Consider the following 27,832-nt stretch of genomic DNA (forward strand, 5'->3'; position numbering starts at 1 on the left):
TCATTCCCTCCTTTCTGCTCATTCTTGTCTTTCCTCCTCCTTTCTCTAACCATTCTTTCATCTCCTTTGCTGGGGAGCAGGTAGGTGGTACAGTGGATCGAGCACTGGCCCTGAAGTCAGGAGGACCTGAATTCAAATCCAGCCTTGGACCAAACACTTGTCACTTACTAGCTGTGTGACCCTGGGCAAGTCACTTAACCCCAATTGCCTAAAAAAAAATTTTTTTTTAAATCATCTCCTTTGCTGGGACCATCACGCATAACCTGTCTTTGAACTATGGGTGTACAGAGTGAGGCTCTATCCAGGGCCATCTTCTCTTTTCTCTCAGAACTCTTCTTTTGGTCATCTCATTAGCTCCCATGGGTTCAGTGATCATCTTTCTGCAGATGGCTCCCAGCTTTGTATCCAGCCCTAAACTCTCAAATGAGCTCAAGTTCCACATCATCGGTTTCCTATTGGGCATTTCAAACTAGATGACCTATAGGCATCTCAAATCCAGCACATGTGTCGAAAACAGAAGTCATTATTTTTCCCCCAAACACACCTCTATTTCTAACTTACCTACTTCTGTTTAGAGCACAACCATTCTTCTGGATTCATGCCTTTAGTCAACCTATAGTCTTCATCCTCTCTTATTCTCCCTCTTCCCCTCATCCCCTAACTCATGTCTAACGATTTGCCAACCTGTTAATTTGTACCTCCACAGTACGTGTCCTTTTTTCTCACATGACCATTACTCTAACTCATGCCCTTGTGTCTTAACTGGATTTTTTCAGGAGCTTCCTAAATCATCTTTTTTTTTGCTCCCCCTTTTTCTCCTTCTCCAGGACCCTCCTTTTTCCGTCCTGTTGTCTGCATCATGGGATTGCAAAATACACTAAGACCAATACCAGCTGTTTTAGCTGCCTCCAGCTAAAATTTTAAAAAACATTTTAAGTGTGATAAAGCTTTGTTGTAAAATTCCAAAACCATTTTTAACTCTTACAAGAGCTGTACAAAAATAGGTGGCATCAACCCCTGCTCCACATTTGGTTGGTTGTTGTCCTTTATTCTCAAAGAGGACCAAAATGGCATCATGTATGCCAACTCTGCCAACCGCAAGGTCAGGGTAAAGTATGCTCAACTGTAGCAGATCAGACCAATGCAAGCTTGAAAGGTTCCACCACAGATCAGGCATATATAAACATTTGGAGTGGAGATGGCTCTAAATTTGCACCTCCCACATTTCTTTTGAACTACTGCAATTCTGCTTTGCTCATAGAGCACAGTGCTTTCTTTGATGGGGGACACACCATGTTGGGTGGTCCTGTGCCAATGACTCCCATGTCTCACCATCGATTCCAAAGTTCTTCAGAAAGACCTTGAACCTGTCCTCTTATTGCTTCTTCTGACCTCCATGTGAGCTCTTGCCTTGTGTGAGTTCTCTGTAACTACCATGGTAATATTGTTGTAGCAGAGATTTGACCAAGTCATTCCTGTGCTTATTAAGTTTCAGAGACTCCCTTTGCCCCAAGACCAAATATACGTACTCCCCTGTTTGGTTTTTAAAACTTTTCACAACCTGGCTTGAAACTACCTTTCCTGGCTTAGAAACATAACTTCTTTTCACTTATTCTTTGGTTCAATTACACTGACCTTTTTGCTGTTCCTCACATATGATATGGCATCTCTTTCCTCCATGCCTTGTATAGTTTGTCCCCCATTCCTGGAATGTACTTATTCTTCATCTTTACTTCTTAGGATATTTAGCTTCTTTCAAAGCTCAACTTCTGCACCACCTCCTACAAGAGGCCTTTCCTAAGCTTCCAGTTTACACACACACCCCACACACACACACACACACACTCACATGCTCACACACTCATACTCAGTACCATGTATTTGCCTTGTATATGTGTTGTTTTCTCCAATAGAATGTAAGTTTCTTGTACATGGGGGCAATTTTATTTTTACATTTCTATTCGCAATGTGTAACACATAGCTAGTGTTTAATAAATTGATTGATTAATGCAGTCCAAGATTGCATAAGAGTTTTTTGATTGCCACATTGAGTCATATTGAACTCACAATGCATCAGAAAGCCCGAATGTTTTCATACAAACTGTTATCTCTCCCATCTTACATTTTTGAAGTTGATTTAGAATATAAACTCCTTAATGGCAGGGATTGTTACTGCCTTTCTATCCCATTCTTTAGTATAACTCTTGGCACAAAATAAGTATTTAATAGAAGCTTGTTGATTGTAAACACAAATCTTTGTCAGTTTTCAACTAAAGTTCATCTTACTAGATTTGATTCATCATTTTTGCATCTTAACTTTATCATCATTAATTCTTCTCTCCCAGCATTGTGTCCTTTGTAAATAACCATTACCTTTATCCAAGTCATTGCTAAAAAATGTTACATGAAATAAGGACAAGTACAAATTTCTGGGGTACTACTATTGACTTTTAGGAGTCCATTCCTTCCTTGGTAACTACATTCTTCCATTCTATCTATAAAACTAGCATGAGGGCCTTCCCTTTACAGCTCTAATATTCTAGAATTCTATGGACCTGTGCCAGTCTTTTTCTTTCTTTCTTTCTTTCTTTCTTTCTTTCTTTCTTTCTTTCTTTCTTTCTTTCTTTCTTTCTTTCTTTCTTTCTTTCTTTCTTTCTTTCTTTCTTTCTTTCTTTCTTTCTTTCTTTCTTTCTTTCTTTCTTTCTTTCTTTCTTTCTTTCTTTCTTTCTTTCTTATAGAATTCTCCCTTGCTTAGCCAGAAATGTCAGCATCTCTCTATGTAGGATCCCACCTCAGATTTTCCAGGAAACTGAGGAGAGTGTTGGACTGCTTGCCAAGTTCAGTTACTCATAAAATCTTAGTTACCATTACTTATGATGTTAATGAGGTTAACCTTGATTTTGAACTGACCAAATGCCAATTAGGGAATTTTACTTATACACCTAATTTTTAGAGAGACCTTCCAAGCTCTTATGTTTAGGTATCACTGTGATTTCTATGGTGATATTGTTTTTTCTTTACAAGACAAACATGTTTTATGTGGAGGCAGAGGAATTTGGTTTAAATCCTGGTTCTTCCACTCAGTACTTTCTGACTTTCATGGTTAAAAGTCATGGTGCAGGGGAAAGAGTACTTATTTGGGAGTAGAGAATTTCAGTTCAAATCTCACCCCTGACTGGTTCTACCTGTGAGATCTTGGATAAGTCACTTGTCTAAGAGTCTCACTTTGACTCAGTTTCTTCATCTGTGAGATAAGGTGTTAGAGTAGATCACTTCTCCAATCTCTTCTAGCTCTAACTTTTTAACATGATGCCATGCTTTTCTGTCTATCCATTCAGTCAATCAGTTAACATTTACTAAGCACCTGTGATGTGTCAGACAAATCATCACTTCGGATCATGTTCTTTAGTTGAGTGAAGCACCAGCTCATTGTTGGAAGTCACATCCCTTAGACAAATCACTTCACCTCTGTTAGCCTTGGTGTCCTCATCTGTAAAATCAAATAAGGCCAGTAGATTGCACCTCACAGAGGTGGTCCTGAGACTAAAATGAGATAATGCGTGTAAAGTGCTTTGTCAACTTTAAAGCGTTACATGGATGTCAATTATTATTTTCCCTTAAGATGTAGCATTGGACATGGTCTTGCCCTCAAAGATCTTGGTCTTTCTGGACCTCTTTCCTCCCTCTGTGTTCTATTCCCAGCCCCTTATTTCCTAGGCCTTGATATTCTCTCTCCTCTCCCTCGGATCAAAATTTGCTTTTGGAACAAAATGGACATCAGTCCTTTATATCTTAGTATGAATTGAAACCAGTGTATTCTCTGCCTTGGGGAATTTACATTTTAAGCCCCCTTTCTAACTGGGAGAAGGAAAGATTTTCTGCCTGTCATTAGTTAAAAGCAGTGTTTTTAGGAAGACTCATCTTCCCGTGTTCAAACCTGACCTCAGACACTTACTAGGTGTAACTGGGCAAGTCACTTAACCTTGTTTGCCTCAGTTTCCTCATCTGTAAAATGAGCTGGAGAAGGAAATGGCAAACTACTCCAGTATCTTTGACAAGAAAACAACAAAATAGAATCACAGAGAATCGGACACAACTGAAACACCTGAACAAAGCAGCAAAATGAGTGAGTAGCTGAGTGGGGCACAGAGCTTGCCATCTACCCTGGAGACACATCACACAGGGCCCCTTTCTTTCTACTGAACCATAAGGACTACCTTATTACTGAATGCACTTAAATCATCTTTCCACACAGTCCTCTGGTTTAAATGATAGAACCAAAGTTAAAGGAAAAATTCTGTCTCCCAAGAGTGTTATGAAAGGCAAATGACTGCAACAGTTAGTTCAGAATTTCTGGTTTCTGGAGTGTCTCCTAATCACGAGTTATTTAATGCCCTTTAATTCCTAATTATTTATTTGTTCCTTGGGGGATAAGCTGGTAATGCAGTAGAAGACAAGGGTCAGTAAAACAGCCATGCACAAGGGATTCTCTTCCAGAAGAATAATTAGACTGGCCAGATTTGCATAATATTTTGTTATATTTTTAAACAAGGATTACAAGAATTGAAAAAAAGCTGGTGACCTCACCAGCACAGACCCAGGATCACATAATTAAAGAGTTGTCTATCTAGTGGTCCTGCTTATTAAAAGGAAATGCAGAAATCTAATGGGGGTTTAATTATTCCACTTACTTTTATTTAATAAGAGAGATAAGACTCTTTAGCACATGAATTTAAGCTCTGCCAAATTATTTATTAATATGAGGAAATTACCTGATAATTCCTTAAAAGTGTTGCAGTCAGTGAAACTGGGTGTGTGTGTGTGTGTGTGTGTGTGTGTGTGTGTGGTGTGGGTGGGTGGTGGGTGTGTGTGGGTGTGTGTGGGTGTGTGTGGGTGTATGTATGTCTTGCTGTACTTACTTGGGGAGAACTTTAAGAAAAGTTTGATAAATAGGAATGCAAAAGTCAGGGATGGAGCTGCTTTTGGTGAAGAGGAAGGGATTTATTAACTTCTCCAACGGTATTTCAAATTTGTGATTCTTTAATATCATTAACAGCCTTATTCCCCAGGAATAGAGGTACATACTTTGGTGACTAGGTTGAGAAGATTGGCTTTTTACATGTCTTAAACACTGCCCTCTTTTCCCCAATTCTCCCCAAAGACACTCGAGAGCACACACACACACACACACACACACACACACACACACACAACATCTTCTAAGTCAGAGCTTTAATCAATTAAATAACTATTTTTAAATGCCTAATATGTGCTAAGTGCTGAGGATACAGAAAAAGCCAAAAGATGGTCCCTGCCCTCAAGGAGCTTACAATCTGATGGAGGGAGACAACAAACAAATATGAACAAACAAGCCTAGATATAGGATAAATAGGAAATAACTAACAGAGAGAAGACACTAGAATTAAGAGAAGTTGGGGAAGGCTTCCTATAGAAGGTGGGATTTTAGTTCTTAACCTTTTTGTGTGTGTCAGAGTTCCCCTCTGGCCATCTGATGCAGCCTATGGACCTCTTTTCAGAATAATGTTTTTAAATGCATGAAATAAAATAGATAGGATTGTGAAGGGATCATAGATCCCAGGTAAAAATCTCTGTGTAAGGGAAAGTTGATAAGTCTCTCCTTTAGCCTGCTTCCACATTCACTTCCTAGGCTTCATGCTGTCCTTTCCAATCTTTACTCCATCTTCAGAGTAAACTGACTTCTCCCAGGCAAAAATGTTGGGGGAAAGAGGGAAGGCAGCTAGATGGCACAGTGGATAGGGCACCAGGCCTGGAGTCAGGGAGACCCAAGTTCAAATCTGACCTCAGACACTTATTAGCTGCATGACCCTGGGCAAATCATGTAACCCTGTTTACCTCCGTTTCCTCATCTGTAAAATGAGCTAAAGAAGGTAATAGCAAACCACTTTATTACCTTTTCCAAGAACCCCAAATGAATTCATGAAGAGTTGGACAGAACTGAACAACCACAAGTGTGTTAGTTTTTCCTCTTTACCCTCAATTCATGAGTAGTGTTACCCTCTTTTCATCTTGAGCCTGATACAGAATTTTGAATTACTTTATCCTTCCCTGTCATTTTTTCTGCTGTTATCCTTTGCTATGTCACATACCTGGGCATTACAAGGGATTGGGTGCCAAGGGGTCCTAGGCACAGATAAGAACTTAAATGTCATTTTACAAGTAAGTGAACAAGTATGTGGAGAATTTAAGTGACTAGACCAAGGCTCAGAGAGAGGAGAACATTCTAGGCATGAGAACAAAGTCAGGAAAAGTAGAAAATACAAATTACTAGTGACCAGTGAGTAGACCAGTCCAATTGAACCAGAATGCTCATGTAGAATGGTGGTGAGAGATAAGGTCAGAAAGGCAGTTCACAGACAAATTGCAGGGCTTATTTTATGCCAGGCTAAGGAGTTTGGACTTTTTGAAATGAGGGGCTGCTGAAGTTTATGAAGTACCTTGGTGAGCCAAGTTTTGCTAATTCTATCACTGTGTTATGTAGCCTTCCACCTTGGCTAAGAAGCTAGTCCAGTCATTGAATGCCATCTGTAGCCACTGTCTTCCTACATAGCCATCTGCTCTGGCATATAAAGATGGCCAGCTTAGCATTTTCAAGGGTGTGGAAAATACTGATGTTCTGTGAAAGCCCTACTGAACTGCTTTACTCATGTCTAATGTTCATTTCAATTACACTTTTCCTGGCATATGGAAAATGAAAATTATAGTTAAAAATGCCAAATTATCTGTTAGTAAACATGTTATTGTAGGAATGGTTTGAGAGGAATAAATACCAGTTAAGACTAGCCAGGGACTACCCAACACAACTAAGGGACAATCTCAAAAACTCCTTATCTTCTTCTTGACCCAGAAAGGCTGAGAATCAATAAGACTTCCCTAAAGAAAAAAAAAATTCCATCATGAATTGTCAACAGTTACAATGAATTATCAGATCAACACCAGTTTTGATTCTGTAGCCGTATGTGATTTTGGATAAGACCCTCCTAAGCTATGGTGAGTTGAACTGTCTTAAAACATATCAGGCAGGATTTTTGAGCTGGAAAAGATCTTAGAGACAATCTAATCCAATTCCCTCATTCTATTGGTAAGTAAACTAAGGCTCAAGAAGTTAAATGACTTACCCAAGGCCACACAAGTTTCAAGGTCATACAGGTAGTAAGTAAAAGAGTCATAGGATGTATGGGATGTTCAAGAAGGACTAGCATCTTTGGTGTGAGGGTTTGCTGAGCTGTTTTCAGGCCTGTTCATCTGCCTTTGGGTGTCCATCTGTTACCCAACTCTCATCTGTGGCTCCCAGAAGCTATAGCATGCATGGTGGCCACACCCCAGTAAAACCATCTTGGCAGGTGGGCTAAACTAGACTGAAGGTAACTGAGAAGCCTCAAAACCATTGGTGAGTTAGAGGGATGTCTACCCCAAGCTTGTGAAGACTTGGAATACCTGAAATACCTGGATACCTTAATAGGAATGCCTGAGAAGAAATACCTGAAACCTGTGACGTACAATCTACCACCAATATTTCCAGTTCCTGAGTTGCACATATTTGCCCCAACTGATGGATGAAACTGAATGACATCAATGATCCAAATAAGTTTAACCCTATGTACCTATGTCTTAGGCACACAGACAACAAAGAAATGTATTTGGTCCATATCATTTTCAACTGGTTAAATCTGGAGGTAATATCTGTACTGATGGGTTTGGTTCAAAAAGTAGTTTGGGCTTCAGAGTATTTGACATGCACCCTTTTGACCTCCAAGCTTGAATGAAGAGTTGCCTCAGTGGAATGGGCAGATGAGAATAATTTGTTCCCATGGTCATGAAATAGGCAGACCATCCACTGCCTTCTGGGCCATTGCCACTTGTCCTGACTTTTGTCTTGCCACTGGACTTTGATGAGTCCAGAGAGGGGAAAGGTGATGACTCTGTGCAAATCTGCCTCACTTAAATCCAATTCACATACAAGTCAAGTCATCACCCCATGACATCATTGGTCCTCTTCAAAAATGAAGGATGAACGGTAGCCATGACAAAATAGACATATTTGATTGTGGATGAGGTCATCATAAGGTACAGTTGGAGAGGAAAATGCCAAGAATTTTTGCCAAGAAAACCCCAAATGGGGTCCACAAAGAGTCAGATGCAACTGAACAATGACTGAATGACAATGACAAAGGTATAGTTGGTTGGACTGTCTTTAAACATATCAGGCAAGATCATAAGATTCTGAACATTTTACAAATAAGGAAATCAGGGCCCCAGGAAATTAAGGGACTTACCCGAGGTCGTACAAGTAGGAGCAAAAGAGTGAGGATTCGCTCTTTCCACTGTATTATGCTTCTTCTAGAAAGATTTTTTACTACAAAAATTGTGGTAAGGTGGGGGGGGAAGAGGAGAGAATTCTGAATATTTGTTCTGAATTCTGAATTTTTACATTCTGAATGTAACAAACTCCAAATAAAGGGAGAGTTTCAATATGTAGCAGAACAAAAGAGGGATGTACATAAGATCGATAATCTCTGTTATGAAGGATTTGCTGTTCTTTTAAAGTGGAAGAAATTCAACATTTAACTTTCAAAGCTGTCCTGGTTGTCTGTGATTCCTTTATGACCATCTTTTTGCCTCTGATGTGGAATGTTTTGGGGTTGTTGTTTTTTTTGGTAAATGCTTCAGTGACAAACCTTTCTTTTCTTTTTCTTTGGTGTTTTTTTTGGGGGGGGAGGAAGAGGGCAAGTGTATCCCTAACTTCCCTCTTCCTCCTAAGTCATCTCTTCCTTCTCCTCCCCCACTGAAAAGAAAAAAAAGAAAAAGAAAGCCCAGGTAACAAATAGGCATAATGAAACAAAAACCAAGTCACCGCTTTGGTCATGTCCAAAAATGTATGCCTCAATCTGCTTGGGTCCAGCACCTTATTATTATTGTTCAATCATGTCCAACTCTTCATGACCCTGCAGACCATAGTATGTCAATACTGTCCTTGGGTTTTTCTTAGCAAAGATACTGGAGTGGTTTGCATTTCCTTCTCCTGTGTGTTAAGGCAAACAAAGGTTAAGTGATTTGCCCCAGGTCACATAGCTTATAAGTGTCAGAGGTTAGGATTTAAACTCAGATCTTTCTGACTCCAGGCCCAGCTCTCTATCCACTGAGCCACCTAGCTACCCACCTAGCTGTTGGTCATTGTGTTTATCAAGCTAATGAATCCTAAGCTACATTAAGAGAGACATGGAGGGGCAGCTAGGTGGCACAGTGGATAGAACACCAGCCCTAGAGTCAAGAGGACCTGAGTTCAAATCCGGCCTCAGACACATAACACTCACTAGCTGTGTGACTCTGGGCAAGTCACTTAACCCCAATTGCCTTACCAAAAGAGAGAGAAGAGAGAGAGAGAGAGGGAGAGAGAGACAGAGACAGAGACAGAGACAGAGACATGGAATCCTGGAATAAGGAAGGTGGTAGTTTGATTTCTGCCCTGGTCTGGCAGCATCTGGAGCATTGTATTCTGTTCTAGAAATCACATTTTAGGGAAGGCATTGATGAGATGGAGAGCGTCCAAAGAAGGGTGGCTAGGATGGTGAAGCTCCTTCAGGTCATATATTATTAAGATCAGTTGAAAAAATTAGGGATTTTAGCAACTTGGTAGAAGAGAAGACTTAGTAGGGACTTGATACTCACTCTTTCTCCCCCATGCCCCCACCAGGTACTTTAGGGGTTGTCCAGTGGAAGAGGGATTACTTCTGTTTGCTTGACCTCAGAGGCAAAAACTAGAAACATATTTACCATCAGCGTTACTTAGGTGCTCAGTAAATGCTTGCTGAATGAATCTACAAATGATGAAACTGGAAATCTCTGCTCTCCCTTTATTCCTGTAGCAAATGCCCATCTGCTGTTAGGAGAGAGCAGCATCCTTTTAAGATCTGGGCATTCCCATTGTCTGCCTCTAACTCAGTTTCTGCCTCCCCTGGGTGAGTGAATAAGGGAACCCTGGCAATAGTCACGATCTGAAACAAAATGAAAACAGAAGAGAACAAGAGAACTCCACAGCTGCCTCCTTCATTCAGACAATAGAATGGTAGACTGTTTGAGCTAGAAGGGAACTGCTGCAAAGTTGGCATTTTTACAGATGAGGAAGCCAGGCTGTTTGACCTTGGACAAGTCACTTCCCACTACCACTCTTGGACTTTTGTTTCTGGGTCTACACAAGTGAGAGAAAGGCTAAAAGATCCATTTGGTTCAAGTTACAAAAGTCTGGCCCATAGGCTACTGCTTCTTCTACTGCTGTGTCAACCAACAGGCCTTTGTGTAAAACCAAGGTGACTTCTTGGCCTGATTTACCTGGATCATAGATTTGATTCCTCACTTTGCCATAAGCATTTATCCATCAGCATTTTTCTTTTGGACCACACATTCATGGCACAGTCCTGGACTCTGATGCCATCTCAGCTGGCTTAGTTGCATTCCCAGAGCTCTCATTGCAGCAGACAAAAAACAATGAACAAAAAACACCAAACATTGGGTCATTATGAACTAGAGCAATTACCCTGGTTTGGGGAGAACAGGGGGCTTCTGGCTGTTTGGCAGTGAGTAGGCAGGTGGCTGATGGGAAGAGACAAAAGCAGTTCCATTTGGGGGTGGGGTGGGGTGGGGATGTGCTAATGAGTATGCTATGGTAGGAAGATTGTTTGCTGGCTTTGGAAATAGAGGACAGCCTAGGATTGGTTTATATGACAGCTCTGCCATTTATATTGCTTGTGGGAACCATCTCTTCTCTCTGGGTCTCTGTTTCCTCATCTATAAAATGAGAGAGTTGGAGTAGATGACCTCTAATCAACTAAGTGGTCAGTGCATAGAGGGTTGGACTTAGAATCAGGAGGACTCAAGTTCAAATCCTGCCTCAGACACTTATTAGATGGGTGGTACTGGTCAATTAATTTAACCTTTCTCAGCCTCAGTTTCCTCATCTGTAAAATGGGGTGATAATAATAGCACCTACATCCCAGGGTCATTGTGAGAATAAACTAAGATGACATGAAAAGTGCTTTGCAAACCTTAAAATGCCACATAAAGGGTAGTTATTAGTAGTAGTAGTGATAATCATATCCCTTCCCGCTCTAGATCTATGTTCCTATGATCTTGGGTTGTCTCAGGTCTCTTTCAGATCCAAAACAATGACCCTATAATCTGAGATTTATAAATACATTGTTTAGTCGTGTCTGATCCTTTGTGACCTTATTTGAGGTTTTCTTGGCAAAGATGCTGGAGTGGTTTGCCATTTCCTTCTCAAGCTCATTTTACAGATGAAGAAACTGAGGCCAGCAGGGTTAAGTGACTGCCCAGGGTCACATAGCTAGTAAACTTTTGAGGTCCCATCTGAACTCAGGTCCCTCTAGGGCCAGTGCTTTATCTTTATAAATGCCCTTATAAATGTACAATCAGTTTATCAACTTCATCAGGGAGAGAGATATTAAAGGAGAGGTCTAAAAGGCTAAGGAAAGAGATTAGTGGTCCTTTGATTTCCATGCACAACCTTAGGTGGGACTTGTGTAGCCATGTGAAATTGGGGGAGTTGCTTCACTTGTCTAGGACTCAGTTATCTCAACTCTAAAACAAACATAATTATGCATGTGGATGTTCAGTGACCTCACAGGGTCATTGAGAGAAGCAGATGAAATAAAGAGAAGGGAAGGGAATAAGCATTAATATGGCCTCTACTGTGTGTCAGACACTGCGCTAAGTGTTTTACCTCACAACAGACCTAAGAGATAGGTGCTATTATTATCCCCATTTTACAGTTGAGAAAGCTGAGGAAAATAGAGATTAAGGGACTTGCCCAGGGTCACACAACTGGTAAGTATCTGAGGCCAGATTTAATGTCAAGTCTTCCTGACTCCAGACCTAGCACTCTATCTAGTACACTACCTAGCTGGTTATAAAGTCCATGTAAACTTTGAGCTTCATATAACTACCAGTAAATCAAAAAGCATTTATTGAGTGCCTGCTATACACAAATAATAGGCAACAAGGTGATGCAGTGGACAAAGCACTGGGTTCAGAATCAGGAAGAGTCATCGTCATGAGTTCAAATTTGCCAGCTGTGTGACCTGGGGCAAGTCACTTGACTCATCTGTAAAATGAGTTGGAGAGGGAAACAGCAAGCTGTTCTAGTATCTTTGCCAAGAAAACCCCAAATGGGGTCATAAAGAGTTGGACATGACGTAAACAACTCAACAAGATATGTAAGTAATAGCTGATTATAAGCTGTTAATGTTATTATTTTTAACAGTCTTCCCCCTGTCAAAGTTGGGCCTTGATATTCATTGTAATGTATTTTCACGTGAATACAGCTATTCAGGATTGGAGAAGTGGGATGGTCAGCAAACAGTGAGATTTCTTTAGGTATCACCCTAAGCCTATCTTAAAAGATGGTGCTAAAAAAAAAAAGATGGTACTATCTGCAACACCCAGCCAACTAGTTTTAAGAAGGAATTTATAACTTAGAATCATAGTGTTAGATTTTTAGATTCAGAAGGGACCTTTGAGGCTATTACTCTAATTCCCTCATTTGACAGGTGAGGAAACTAAGGTTCAGTGACTTATCCAAGGTCACAGAGGTGATAAATGTCAGGACCAAGATTTGAACTCAGCCACTTGGACTCTAAATCCAAACCTCTTTCCACTGAATCACTTCCTTGTCCTCTATTCTTCTTTCATTTCTGCCTCTCCCATCAGTATCTAAGTTCACTGAATTCCCTCACTGCTTGGAAACCAAGGTCAGAATGGATGTTTATTTCTTCCATCTTTTGGTGAGATTTTTCAGACTCAGACCTTCATAGGGGATCATAAAATAGCTAGGTCACTGGGTCTCATCCTCTCTTGTTCTGCTTCAATGTCAAACAATACAACTAAGGTCTGAGAGAATGAGCTTCATTTCCGGCTGACTTGTCAAGTACAGTTCCAAAGTGCTTGCCTAAGCACCCCTTTCCCCCCAAAAAAAGTGAACCACTCTCCTCTCTGGGTTGAAATATTCTAGAGGCAAGAGTTAGTCTGGTGTTACCTGTACAGTCAAAGAACTGAATTCTGTGTGCAGTGTATCTACAGTCTATATAAGAAGTACAGAGAACTGGCTGAAGAGAAATCCTTATTATGCCACAATGAGAGCTTTCTATCCCACACAAAAAAAAGATTGGCCAGTTTTTCTACAGTCACTTTTATTGAGGTAGCAAGGTGGTGAGATCAGAATCAAGTGCTGGACTTGTAATCAGGAAGACCTGAGTTCAAATCCTGCCTCAGACACCAGCTATGGGACCCTGGTCAAATCACTTAACCTCCACCAGCCTCAGTTTCTTCCAGTGTAAAATGGGAATAATTATAGCACCTACCTCCCATGGTTGTTGTGAGAATCAAATGAGGTAATAATTGTAAAGCACTTAGCACAATGCCTGGCACATTGGAAGTGCTATATAAATGTTAGCTATTATCTATCTGCCAGGGTTGTTGTAAAGATCAAATGGAATATTTGTTTTTTGGGTTTTTTCAGTGAAGCAATTAAGGTTAAGTGACTTGTCCAGGGTCACAGAACTAGTAAGTGTCAAGTATCTGAGGTCACATTTGAACTCAGGTCCTCCTGACTCTATCAACTGTGCCAACTAGCTGTCCCTCAAATGAAATATTTGAAAAATGCTTTTCAAACCTTAAAGTGTTATATAAATGTTAGCTACTGTTGTTGTTCAATATAAATGAAACTGTTAATTAGCATACTATTTATGGGATATAATTGATGTGTTTTTTTTTCCCTTCCCCTTCCACAGCAATGAAGTCTGGGGGAACTCAACTAAAACTCATCATGACATTCCAGAATTATGGGCAAGCACTGTTCAAACCCATGAAGTAAGTGAAGAGGTTTTGGTGTCTGGATCTGGGGAATCTGTAATGGCTCCTACAGCTCATGGGGACCAAACATATGTTTTCCGGGAAACACAATCAGAGTTAAAGAGAGGAGCCCAGACTGGGCTTGCAACATTGCAACAATGGCAACTTGAATCTTTCAGATCCTTTTCTTGGCTCTTTCCTCTCTTTGGCTACCTTTGATTCACTTTGAGCTCTGCCCCACCCTTCCCTAAAGCCCCTGCCCATCCTGCATCTAACCCTTTCCACAGAAGGAAAAGCACAGGCTGAGAAATCATTACCTTAGTAATTATAAAAGCATGCACATTTTATTTATTTCTTTTTTTTAATATTTTATTTTTCCCCAATTACATGTAAAATGATTTTTAACATTCATTTCTTAAAACTTTGGGTTCCAAATTCTCTCCCTCCCCCTTCTTTGAGAAAGGCAAGCAGTTTGACATTAGTTATACTTCATGCACATTTTTAAAGGGAGACTAATGACTATCTAATGGAAACAATCCCAGGTCCTGGGGCTCCTAGGTATGGGGGGAAGTTTTGGCTTGTAGGACCTTCTGGTGTGATTCAAATACTGCCAAGCAAGCATGCATTACCTCCTGTTTCCACCTTAAATCCCACTATTTTGAGTAAACAGTGAAGGAGCCAGAGTCCCCCTCAGTCAATGTTGCAAGAATTTTTGTCCCATGATGCCTTTTTCCCATTATCTTCTAGAAAGGAGACATTTCATTCCATTTAAGGTTCTTTTTCACAGATGATCTCATTTAGTTTGCCTTGGAGGGAAGCTTGCCATAGTAAGTTGCTATCTTCACAAAAGAGAGTTTTAGACAGAAACTCTCAGGTAGATTTAATCTTGAGGACTGTATTTGATGCTTTTGGGCTTCACTTAATCTGTCTTTAATTCAGTCTGACTTGTAATGAAAGGCAAGGTGACTAATCAGGTACTTGCGTTATGAATTGGGCTTTGAAAATGGGTCTGAGTGGCTGTTCTGGGGGAAAAAAGGAAATCAGGAAGGAGAGAAGATGGGATTGTTAGAGATTGTCGACAGAGAATGAAAATGAAAAAATTGGAGTCTTACTTCATAGGGTTTAGCAAAGTCACTTGGTCACTTGAGGCCACCAAATGTTTAATGAAACTACTTAATATCTGTGTCAGGGGGATCAATGAAATCACATTCATTTCCTGTCTTTGTTTCTGCTGGGAGGTAGTTGAATTCATTATCTTGATCTGAGATAGTCTATACAGGATAAGGAAATTGTAGTTGGCATGGTCTTTTCAGGAAGTGGAGGGCTGAGCACTTATCCAAGATAAGTTGATCTTCTGAACTTTGTAGACAGCCGGTCAACCTCATTTAAGCCTAACCACTTTATTTTCTCAGCATTGTGTGTGTGCCTGCATGCGTGCACATGTGTGTGTGTATGTAAGTAACAAGGATTATGAATTCAGAGCCACAATGGACCTGGGAGACCATCTGATCCCAAAAGTAAGAAAATTGAGGTTTAGACAAGTATTGTGTTTTGTCCGGTGTCACAAGGGTAGTAAGGCTTGAATTAATGAGATCCAAGTAATTGACTCCATTTGGATAACCTGACTATCAATTTGGTATTTTTGACAAATCTTACATTTCTCATCCTTTTAGCATTTATAGAGTGCTTTAATATTTGTAAAATACTTTGTATATGTTATCTCATTTGATTCTAATTAAAAGCATGGGATGTAGTGGCATTTTATCCCCATTTTATTTTTTATTTATTTTTTTGATTCAATCAAGGTTAAATGATTTGCCCAGGGTCACAAAACTAGTAAGTGTCTTGAGGATACATTTGAACTCAGGTCCTCCTTATTCCAGGGCCAATGCTATATTTACGGCACCACCTAGCTGCCCCTATTTCCATTTTACAAATGAGGACAAATGTAGAGAGCTTAAGTGACTTGCCCAGGTGGCAGAGCTATTAAGTATCCAAGGGAGGCAGAACTTAAACTTAGATCTTCCTCACTCCAAAGTGGCCAGCACTCTGGCCACTCCTTAGTTTAAATGCCTCCTTCTAATTCTTAAAAAAAAAAAAAGTTAAAATTTAAAAAATTTTTTTGTTATTTTTTTAGCATTTACAGTCAGAGTGGTTTCTCTTAACATGTGCAACATTCGTCCTTCTCAGAAATTCTGAGCTGACGTAAATGTGGTTAAGTCCCCCTCATTATTATGACATTGTCATTTTGGAACTGCTAACGAGGTAAAATGAAGAGCTCGACATTTGCCTATCTACTGCATGCTGCCCAAAGAAGGCAAGATGATGGATGGGCCTGGACATGCATCAGGTTCTCACACCAAGCAATTATGGGAATCTGTGGACAATAGCAGAAAATGACAATGTCTTCATTTCTCCTTCAGTGGGATTTCAAGGACATCACTGCAGGCTTCTCTGGACTGATTTACGCTTCTCATCTTGGCATGCACATTTTTCAAAAACCTGGAAGAATATTTCCAAGCATGTTAAAAGCTGCTTGGAATAATATACAGATTTTTAAAACTAGCCAAAGCCTAGTGTACCATAGACAGTCTCTGCCACTCAGCTCATTCAGACAAAATATCCTCTAAACAGGACTGATCCAGCAAGAGTACAGCTCTTTTTGTCCTCCACTGCTTTATTGTTATTTAAATCTAAATAAGGGCTGAGGGTGGCCAATAAATCAAATAGATGGCACAGTATGATAAATGGGGTTTGGGAAATCCAGGTTTTTATCCAGGCTTGGCTACTAAATAGTTGTAAGGTCTTGGCTAAGTCATTCTTTTCTTTTGAGTCTCAGTTTGCACCCTGGTTTTGGAGGATATTGGGACTCCTCTGCTCCATACAGCTTTCCCAGCCCAGATCCTATCTAGTAAGCTTATCAGGAAACTCCTTCCCCTTCCTCCCCCCAAAAAAACCTTCCTGCCAGTGTTCCCTTCCTTTTTTCATCCCTTCCCATTCCTACCTCTTGGAGGAAGCCTAGAGTTCCCACTCTACTCTAACTAATGGTAGTGCAGTGGGCACCTCCAGCCCCAACCCCCTTGCTAAGTACACATGTCGGCTTATACTGCTTGAATGAGCAGAAATTCACCAACTACAATCTTCCTGAGAAGATGGAGGATTACTAGGTTTTGCCATCTCCCCTGTCACTGTACCTCTGTACCCCCAGGCATTGTCATTTGATCTTCCAGTACACACTAGTGACCTTACCATCCACTCTTTTATATGCATCATCTCCCCCAATTAATATGAGCTTCTATTTATATCCCTAGAACTTAGCACAGTGCTTGAAATGTTTTTGTTGTTATTTAGTCATGTGCGACACTTTGTGACCCCATTTGGGGTTTTCTTAGCAAAGATACTAGAGTGGTTTGCCATTTCTTTCTCTAGCTCATTTTACAGATGAGGAAACTGAGGCAAACAGGGTTAAGCGACTTGCCCAGGGTCTCACAGCTAGTAAGTATGTGAAGCCAGATTTGAACTCATGAAGATGAGTCTTCCTGACTCCAAGGCTAGGGTTTTATCTACCACACTTGAAGCATAGTAAATGGTGAATACTTATTCATTCATTCATTCAAAAGTCCAACATTCTGATGTAATTTAAGAATAACTAATCTTTGCCAGGCCCTTTGTTTCATGCTCTGGGTAGTACAAAGAAGATAGAATGTAGTTCCTGCCCTCGGAGAGATTCAGCATTCTAAGTTTGACAGTCTTTCACCAGAAGTCACACTATAGAAGTTGGCTGTAGAATCATGAACATCTATGTGGCGCCATATTGCGTAGAATGCTGGGCCTAGAGTCTTGAAGACTTACCTTCCTGAGTTCAAATCTGGTCACACTTACTAGCTGTGCGACCCTGGGCAAGTTGCTTAACCCTGTTTGCCTCAGTTTCCTCATTTATAAAATGTGCTGGAGAAAAAATAGCAAACTAATAGCTTTGCCAAGAAAATGACAGATGGGGTCAGACATGACTGAAAACAATGGTAACCAGTAGAACCATGGAGCTAGAAAAAGACATTAGAGATCAGCTGGTCTGAACCCTCTGCTCCCTATCATTTTGCAGAAGTGGAACCTGAGACCCAGAAAAGGGAAACAACTTGCCCAAGCTTATATAGGTAGTGTGGCACTAAGAAGAATTAAAGCCAAGCCCTCTGGGCCAAATTTAATACTGTTTCCACTGTGCCGTGCTGTAATTAAGATGGGCACCCAAAAAGATAATTAACAGTAGCAGTTTATAAAATTTATTAAAGCATTAAGCTCCTATTATATATCAGGTGCTTCTCTTAATGGCTGGGGATGCAAATACCAAGAGTGAAAACTTCCTTCTCTCAAAGAGATTGATATGGTAAAGAAGGAGGACAGTAATATGTGTTAGAGGTGGGAGAGGTCACTATATGGTGGTCTAGTCATGGAACCTTTATGGAAGAGACAAGAATTGAGTTCCATCTGGAAGAATAGGTAGAATTCTAGATTGCAGAAAGGAACAAGGAGGGCATTGCAGGTTGGGGCAAGGCTAGACGCAGAAGTGAGACAGCACAAGTCAAGCTTCAGAAGGGGTGTGCTGGTAAATGTTTAACAACCTACTCTTGTGTGTGAGCGGAATGTATACACTCACCCTTTTAAATTTAATCTGCCTCATTAACATTTTCCCCATCATTTTCTTAAGTCTAGACAATCAACAAAACAATAAATCAACACCTGATTTATAGTATTTACTGATTTCTGGGGTGTAAACACTCACACTGAAAATTTAACAATTGGTTTGAGCTGGTTCCAGCACACTTATGCATTTAAGGTACAATGAATTGATTTAGTAGATTTAGGATGGTTCACTTTTCTGGGTTCCTAATAACTTTATAAATTATATATAATTATAAATTAATATTAATTTAGATTTATAGAGTATGTTTTCTGCCAAGGTCTCAAAAGAGGAGACAACACTAGTTAAAGAGGGTCCAAAGGGGAGAATATCTAAAACGATAGGGAAGTATGTAGAAACCTGGAGTTAGGATGCCTAAGTACTCAACCAATTTTTTCTGCTTACTTTTTCTCTGTGGATCTGGACAAATCACTTAACCTCCGGGCGTCATCTTACAATTTAACAAACATTTCTTGTCTGAAAAATGAGATAGTTGGGCCAGATGACCTCTTTCAGGACTAAGTCTCTTAAGAGGGAGCAAATAATGTATCAGATTCCAAGTTAATGTTGGTCAGACAGGATTTGCTTGGATATCCATATGAAATAACCTTTAGTTACCTTTTGGAAGTTAATCATTATCCCTTTAATCATGTTTGGTCACTTTCAGATTTCAAATTTACTTCTCAGAACATTAAATGGAAAACAAACATTGAATGTATTAAGGCTGTTGATTATTCCTCTGTTCTGCCATCATCAGCAAGCTGTGTCTGGGGTTCCAAGTGCAATCTCAAAGACTGTGAAATATGGTACAAGAGTGATACCCAGTCTTCTGTTTATTTTGCCAACAGCACATTCATGTCACTTTGTTGATTATTCCTGTGTCATCCATCAGTTGAATTTGTTTTCAGATTTCTGTAACACAACCAAAAATTCCTGAGTCTGCTGCCCTTTAATTTAAAATGCAGGACATTAGCCAGGAAGTCTATTCCCCCAAACCCCAGTTGATGTTCTAGCTGTATTAAGTGGGAACACACACACACATCTTTTGCTTTTTCTATGGGGTGAAATAAAAGCTGCTTCATACCAACACCCAGATTGTACCTTTATGCTTCTACAAGATCTGGGAATCCCCTTTATCTACATTTGGGCAAACTAAACCCAAGCTATGCCATAGGTATATAGGGAGATTTTCCCTAGAGCAACTCAATACAGGGGCAGTGAGCCATAGAGAGAAGCTCACTGTTGTGGTCAGACCCTCCCCTCTCTCATAATTGGATCCAGTCTTTGTGAGCCTAGAGTTTTTTGGGGGGGGTTGGGTTTTGGGGTTTTTTTTAGGCACTTGGGGTTAAGTGACTTGCCCAGGGTCACACAGCTAGTAAGTGTCAAGTGTTTGGTCTGAGGCCAGATTGGAACTTAGGTCCTCCTGACTTCAGGGCCCGTACTCTATCCACTGCACCACCTAACTGCCCCTTGTGAGCCTAGAGTTTTGAGAGGTCCCTGGGACACAAGGGTGTATGGTTGTTTATATGTATGTATGTACATTTTTTTTCCTGGCTTCTCCATAAATTTTTAGTTCACATTTATGTTTTCCTAAGGTCTTAAAGGATGAGAAAACAACAGCTAGAGAAGGTGCTTAAAAGAGTAATTAAAGTAGTAGGGAAGGTGGGGTATGAGTCAGTGGCAGGAGACCTCGACTGGAGTCAGGAGACTTGAGTTCTAACCCTAGCTCAGCTTTTTACTTCAGCTGTATGACCTTGGACATTCTGTCATTTAATCTCTGCAGATCTCAAGTTGAAATTCAACAGATTCTTCAGAGTAAATGAATTTAGGGGAAAGGGTGACCTTCTAGGTCTTTAGAGCAGCAGTTCTCAAACAATTTGATCTCAGGGTTCCTTTGCACTCTTAAAAATTATCGAGACCCCCAAAGAGAGCTGTTTATGTGGATTATACCTAATGGTAGTTACCACAGTAGAAATTAAAAGTGATAGAATTTTAAAATATTTACTAATTTATTTAAAAATCACAATAAACCCCATATATTAACAGAAATAAAATAATTTTTATGAGAAATAACTATTTCCAAAGGAAAAAAAAATAATGAGAATGAGGGTTTTTTGCATGTTTTTTGCAAATCTAATGTCTAATAGAAGACAGCTGCATTCTCATATCTGCTTTTGCATTCAATCTGTTGCAATATGCTGTTTTGGTTGAAACATGTGAAGAAAATCCAGTCCCACAGAGATATGTAGTTGGAAAGGGGAGGAGTATTTTAATAGGCAGATAAAGTCTTAGGATTTTTATGAAAATGGTTTTGACCTCATAAATCCAGGAGTTCTCAGGCCATACTTTAAAACCACAGCTTTGGAGCCACTTTAGGGAGAAAACAATGACTGGAAGATAGAAATGCAGATATTCTAAAGAGCAGAACCTCTACTTCCAAAGGAAAATGCTGTTTATAAAGGTTCCTCATCTCAGGTTAAGGGAAATGGGAAGATGACAATTTCTTATCTAAGTTGATGGGCACAGACTGTCTGCATGGGTAACTCAAGCCCAAAACCTAATTATCAGTGGTAACAAAAATATTTCTTGCCTAAATCATCTCTGTAATGACCTCACCTCTCCTAAGCTTTGTGACTGCTGTTATTGGGGGAGGGATGGCCTTGGGGCTGACGTAACATGTAAAATCATGTCAAAATAGAGGTCTAGACTGTGGGCTGTACAGCATCTTGTGGTAGTGAATTCTGCTTGTGATGAGCTGGGACATCGCCCAGGGTGTAGCCACTGTTCTGTGATAACAGAAACTCCGGTTCGGATCTTGTTTGTTGTGATAGTTTAACCCGCCCTAGCTTAGCCTAAGAGGCAGGCTTATGTGTCATCTTGTTAAAAAGGCATGGAGTCCACAAGATATTAGGTTTTGAGAGAGAGGGGACCTTAGAAGTCATCTAGATTTATCAGTGGATAATGCCAGTGGCCAGGCCTGGAGTCCGGAAGGCCTGAGTTCAGATCTGTCCTCAGATGCTAGCTGTGTAACCCTGGGCAAATCACTTAACCTTGTTAGCCTCAGTTTCCTCATCTGTAAAATGAGCTGGAGAAGGAAATGGCAAACTACTCCAATATCTTTGCCAAGGAAACCCCAAATGGGGTCACAAAGAGTTGTACTGACTGAACAACAACATAGAAGTCATGGAAGCCAGACTTCTATTTTACAGGTGAAGGAAGTGCTGCCCCTAACACAACGGTCAGAGAAGTGATGGGCTAAAGGTCAAATAGTTAAGTGGCAGGGCTGGGATTTACGCTCTTCTTTCCACTTGAGACATTGCTTCTAAGCACCTAGTAAGTTTAACTTTAAGCAGTGTGTGAAATTATAATAATAGCTAACATCTATATTGTACCTTAAGGTTTGCAAAATCCTTTACTTATCTCTTTTGATCCTCACAACAGCCCTGTGACACAGGTGCTATTATTCTTATCCCTGTTTTACAGATGAGGAAACTGAGGCTGAGAGAGAATAAATGACTTATGGGTCCGATGCGCTAGTAAACATATGAAGCAGGGATTCAAACTCAGGTATTCCTGACTCCATATCTAGCACTGCTGGTGAGAGTTACCTACTAAAGCAAAACAAACCAAAAAAGTGCATAGTTGTATCATTTGCAGACCTATGCTAACGTGATTCCGAGAAAAAAAAAAGGAAATTTAGCATTTGTACCAACAATATTAGGTGGTAAAAAGGAGTTTTAAAAATTAGGAGTAAAAAAAAAGTAAGGAAGAGAAGATAATTTTACTTCCCAAGAAAACATCTATCCCAGAACTATTTAGATTCAAACACCTTCATGCTACTTGGGAATTATATAGTATAGCTTTTTGTTTGAAATGGGTGTTCCCTCCTCCAGAGCTTAGAAATCTTTTTGCTCTAGGGCAAGAGTTCTTAACCTTGTTTTGTGTTACGGACTCCTTGGGCATTCTGATGAAGTCTATGGATCCCTTCTCCAGATAATGTTTCTAAATACATAAAATACATAGAACAACAGAGGACATCAATTAAGGCAAGCTAAGTGTTTTCAAATCGTATTTTAATGTTCTAGCTCTGAGTAACTTTTTCCTCCACACCTACATTCCTACATTCTCAATACAGCTCTGTGTTGTTAGAACTACAGTAGATGGGGTGTTAGAGATGAGTCAGGGTATGAACCAGACACATCTTGCCTTCTGTCAGTGACAGAAACAAACATTTCAAACCAATTATCAGACACAAAGAAGAGTCTCCCTACTTAAAACATTGCCACTCTTAACCGTAGGCACTTATACCTTTCCTTCAGTAATGTGGAGTAGAGCAGTGGCTCTCAGAGGTGGTTTGCTGACCAGTGGAGTATTCGTAAATGTTCTTAAGCTAGTCTAAAAAATGTATCACCACAAACTGTATGAATAGTCAGTATTTTTAAGTACCTTCTATACGCCCAGCAAGGGCAGCTAGGTGGCACAGTGGATAGAGTGCCTGGCCTGTCGTCAGAAAGACTCATCTTTGTGAATTCAAATCCAGCTCAGACATTTGTTAGCAGTATGACCCTGGGCAAGTCACCTAACCCTGTTTGCCTCAGTTATCTGTAAAAATGGAGGAGGAAATGGCAAATCATTCCAGTATCTTTGCCAAGAAAACCCCAGGTGGGGTCACAGGGAGTCGGACACGACTGAAACGATGCAACAACAGTATTTACTTATAAGAAACTTGGAAGACTGAGGCATTGGTAAGACTAAGGCACATAAGGCAACAGTGAAGAACATAACAGAATAAAATTAAGTACTGAATTTTGTAGTATATATGGTAGGTCTATACTTTATGAATACTCTGAAGAAGGAGAGCTCAGTGAGGACTAAACATTTCAGGGAAGCTTTCATGGAATAGGAATGACTTCAGCCTGAGCAAGAAGGATGGTTACCATTTAGAGAAGCTGTTACTTGGCATTGGAAGCAGCTATGGTGTAACAGGTAGAGAGCTGACTTTGGAGCCAGGAAGACCTGGGTTTGAGTTCTGCCTCTGACACATACTGTTTGTGTGACCTTGGGTAAATTACTTAATTCTAGATTTTCTTCACAGCTCCCTGAGACTACAAATTGTTAGAGAAGATTGCTGTTGTTCAATTGTTTTAAGTTGGGTCTGACTCCTCATGACACCATTTGGGATTTTCTTGAAGAGATAACTGGCATGGTTTGTCATTTCCTTCTCCAGTTCATTTTATAGATGAGAAAACTGAGACAAACAGGGTGAAGTGACCTCCTCAGGGTCACACAGCTAGTGAGTGTCTGAGGCCAGATTTGAATTGAAGAAGAATCTTCTTGACTCTAGGCCCAGCACTCTATCCACTCTGCCATCCAGCTGTCTATAGAGAAGGTAGTGATGATGATGATGATGATGGTGATAGCTAGTATCTACATAGTGCTATATAGTATTGCAAAGATGAGAGTTGTTATCCCTGTATTACAGATGAGGAAACTGAGGCTAAGAGGCTTGCCCAGAGTCACAGTACTAGCAAGTATCTGAGGCCTGAGGTTGGATTTGAATTTGGGTCTTCCTGACTCCAGATCTAGTGCTCTATCCACTGAGACCACTGAGCTGTTACCTCTACAGTGGACAAAGAGAATTTCCTCCTCCAGGAGTTCCCTAAATCAATGAGATGACAGGGCTAGTCCTTTTCCCTGTTCCTTAGCATAAAAGGCAGCTTGGTGATGTGGATGGAAATCTTGTCTTACAGTTAGGAAGAACTGAGTTCCAGCTGTCCTTATGTCTGTGGGCCTCTGGCCATCTGAGGCAAGTCTCTGACTGTAACTTTCAGAGAAGCCCCCAGTGTACGTCTGTAGAAGGAGTCTCTTACTCAGAGCTCTGTACACCAATGAAATCACAGGTCCAGAAGGAAGAAAAAACAAACAACTTACTTAGCATGCACCCCAGACAAAATGGACAGACAGGAACTTATGTCAGTGATATTTAGGTGCTAAGGGAGACTTGATTACACAACACAGATCATGGGAGATAGGATAAAGTAGACATTGACTGTGTAATTAAGCAACCCTTTGAACCTTTCCAGAAATCACATGCTTTATGTGGTCAGATCCTGCTACCAAACCCCTGAACTACCTGTGCCCATTTTGAGCCTGAACATTTCAATTGTTGGTTGATTCTTCCCTTTTAAGGTGGTTCAGAAATAGGTAGCAACTTTTTTTTGATCCTCTTATCCTCCCAGTCTCCTCCCTCTTCCCCCTAAATATACTCTTTGGTCCTGTGACATTGACCTTCTTGCTTGAACGAGACATCTCATCTCCAAACTCTGGGCATTTTCACTGGCTATCATCTATTCATGGAAGCCTCCCTGACTTCCTTCAGTTCCCAATTACCCTACCTACTACAGTAAATCTTTCCCAATCTCCCATAGCTCTAGTCCCTACTCTGCACTGACTATCTCAGATTTATTCTGTATATAGCTTGCTTGCATATTGTCTCTTCCATTGGATGGTGAGCTCCTGGAAGGCAGGGATTGTCTTTTGCCCTTCTTTATATTCCCAGCACTTAGCACAGTGCTGGCACATAGTAGGTGCTTAATAAATATTTACTGATTGAAATTTTACTGATTACAGTAAAAGACTGTAAAATAAAAGTACTATGATAAGAGTGAATAACTGATCAGATCTGTGATTTCATTAGTATAGGGAATTCCCAGGGAGGAAATTCTTTCAACAAATGCATGTTGCTATGTGCTCTACAATTTGTAAAGGGTTTCCATACTTACCTCTGTCAAGGCTGGATTCCACACTCTTTCTCAAGTCATCATTTTGTAGGAAGAGCTGAAGTTCAGTCTGTCCTCTGGAACTGACTGTGTCCTTGCATCCTATTTCATAGTTTAAAGGGATTCCTGCTAACTTAGAGTGTTCCAAACTCCTCAGCCCACACTATTTCTGGTGTGGATCATTCCAGCTTCTTCTAAGGTGCAGCCTGGGGTAGAGGACGCAGATGGGGAAACAAAAGCCATCAAATACTTTACGGCTGGTCTTGGCCCAGGGCCCAACTTTGATGTAAATACCTCTGCTATCTTAGATAAAAAGTAGCAGAGAAAGCTGGATTTGAAGTCAAAGTTGAAACCTAACTCCATTGCTTCCTACCTCTATGACTTCAGGCAAGTCATTTACTTTGTTTAAGCCTCAGTTTCCTTATTTGTAATAGGAGGTAATTGTTCTGCAGCATGCTTAAGAGACCTCATGCAGGTTACTTAGTTTGTCTAAGCCTTGATTTCTGTGTCTGTAAGATGAGATAACTGGTCTAGGTGACTTCTAAGGTCCCTTTCCTACTCTAAATCTAGAATCCTTTAATCTTGTGACCTGGAGCCTGGAACATGCCTAAAGACCCATGGAAGAAAAGTTTGCATAGAGTTCCATGCTAGATCTGAACCAAAGGACTTGGGTCCAAATCTAAGCTATGTTACTTACTACCCCTGTGACCTTGGGCTAGTCTCTGGGATAACAAAAATGAGATGGTTGCAATAAATGATCTCTAGGGTCCTTCCAGTTCTAAATCTATAATACTGAGCTGAAGAGTTGCCAGATAAATGTTGTGATAAACCTCAATTAACATCTCTGGCCACAAAAGCCCTTTTAAGCTAGTTGTCCTGGATGTGGAGCAATGTGAGCAAAATTCCTATGGGATCATAAATTTACATCTGGAAGAAAGATGGTACCTTACAAGTCATCTTATCTAGATCCTTTAACTGAGGCCCAGAAAGTCTAAACAGCTTGCCCAAGATAACATAGAATGAGGATGCTAAACCACCATCTTCAGACTCCAGATACAGTGTTTTTTTTTCTCATAGTACTGTACTGCTTCCAAATATACACCTACAATCAATGATAATCATGCCTTACATATACATAGCATGCTTGTAATTTACCAAGCATAGTTTCATAACAGTCTGTGTGGTATGTACTCTAAGCCCTGGGCATGGGGAAAATGTTGGCATGTATACCATCACTAGATCGGGGCATCCTCTCTTTCCCCAAATACCAACAGTTAACATTTATAAAGCGCTCGGCATGCAACAAAAGGTAAGAGACTGTGAGCTCCTAGTACAATTAATTCTAGGCTTCAGTTTCCTCATCTATAAAGTGGTAATAATAGCACCTACCTAACAAAGGGAGTGTGAGACTCAAATAGGATCATATATATTAAATATTTTGCAAACTTAAAAGCGTCATGTGTTTGCTACTATTTTTATTGTAAATAGTGGTTCAATTGGATTAAATTGAATCAAATGATATGAAAAGCCCAAATAAAAATTGAATTAGAATCATCAATGTCATCTAAGAGTATGTGACGACCTGCATAAATTCACAGAATTGTAGGATCAGCTAGAGATCCTTGATATTATCTCCTCAAAGAGTCATAGGTTCTCCAGAAAGAACCTCAGAGCCCATTTTACTGACGAGATTAATGAGGTCCAGGGCAACGTGACCAAGCCAAGACTTTGGTTCATGCCCCTTAATTCCCAACTCAGATGCTTTTAATACTTTATTTTTGTTCCAATAGAGGCTTGGTCCTTGCTCTCCAGCACAGAACTCATAGAACCATAGGGTCTTTTTTTTTTTAGTCAAATTTTATTTTTTTTTCAAAGAACCAACTTCTCAACCTCCTACTTTCCCTTTTTCTTTCCTTCACTGAGAAAGAAAGAAAAAACAAAAATCTCCTGTCACAAACATGTATTTTGTTGTTGTTCAGTTGTTTTAGTTGTGTACAACTCTTCATGATCCCATTTGGAGTTTTTCTGGCAAAAATATTGGAGTGGCTTGTCATTTCCTTCTCCAGCTCATTTTACAGATGAGGAAACTGAAGCAAACAGGGTGAAGTGACTTGCCCAGGATCACATAGCTAATAATTATCTGAGGCCAGATTTGAACTCAGAAAGATGAATCTTCCTGACTCCAGGCCAGGCACTCTGTGCACTGGACCACCAAGTTACTCTACAAATATCTATGATCAAGTGTAATAAATTCCCAGATTGGCCAAGTCTTCCCTAGATATGTCTCAATCTGGACTCTGAGTCCATTGCCTCTCTTAGGAGGTGGGTAGCCTATTTTATCCTAAGCCCTCTGCAATCATGAACCAATAGAATAAGAGGTAGAAGAAACCTTATGGAACTAATACATCTCATTTTTATGACAGAGGAAGAAACTGAGACTCAGAGAAATGAAATTACTTGCCCAGGGTCACAC

The 27,832-nt window shown here is 40.2% G+C and overlaps 1 protein-coding gene across 1 annotated transcript in view; it reads left to right on the forward strand.

Annotated features, from left to right (window-relative positions):
* The window catches only part of FAM20C (FAM20C golgi associated secretory pathway kinase), a 149,295-nt gene that overhangs the window by 24,416 nt on the left and 97,047 nt on the right, over positions 1-27,832 (forward strand). The window contains exon 3 of the mRNA XM_020977310.2: positions 13,842-13,920. Within this exon, the coding sequence (XP_020832969.1) occupies positions 13,842-13,920 (79 nt within the window). The remainder of the gene's footprint in view (positions 1-13,841; positions 13,921-27,832) is intronic.

The sequence above is a fragment of the Phascolarctos cinereus genome, unplaced genomic scaffold (assembly GCF_003287225.1).
Source record: "Phascolarctos cinereus isolate Bilbo 61053 unplaced genomic scaffold, phaCin_HiC Scaffold_4;HRSCAF=312, whole genome shotgun sequence".
NCBI lineage: Eukaryota > Metazoa > Chordata > Mammalia > Diprotodontia > Phascolarctidae > Phascolarctos > Phascolarctos cinereus.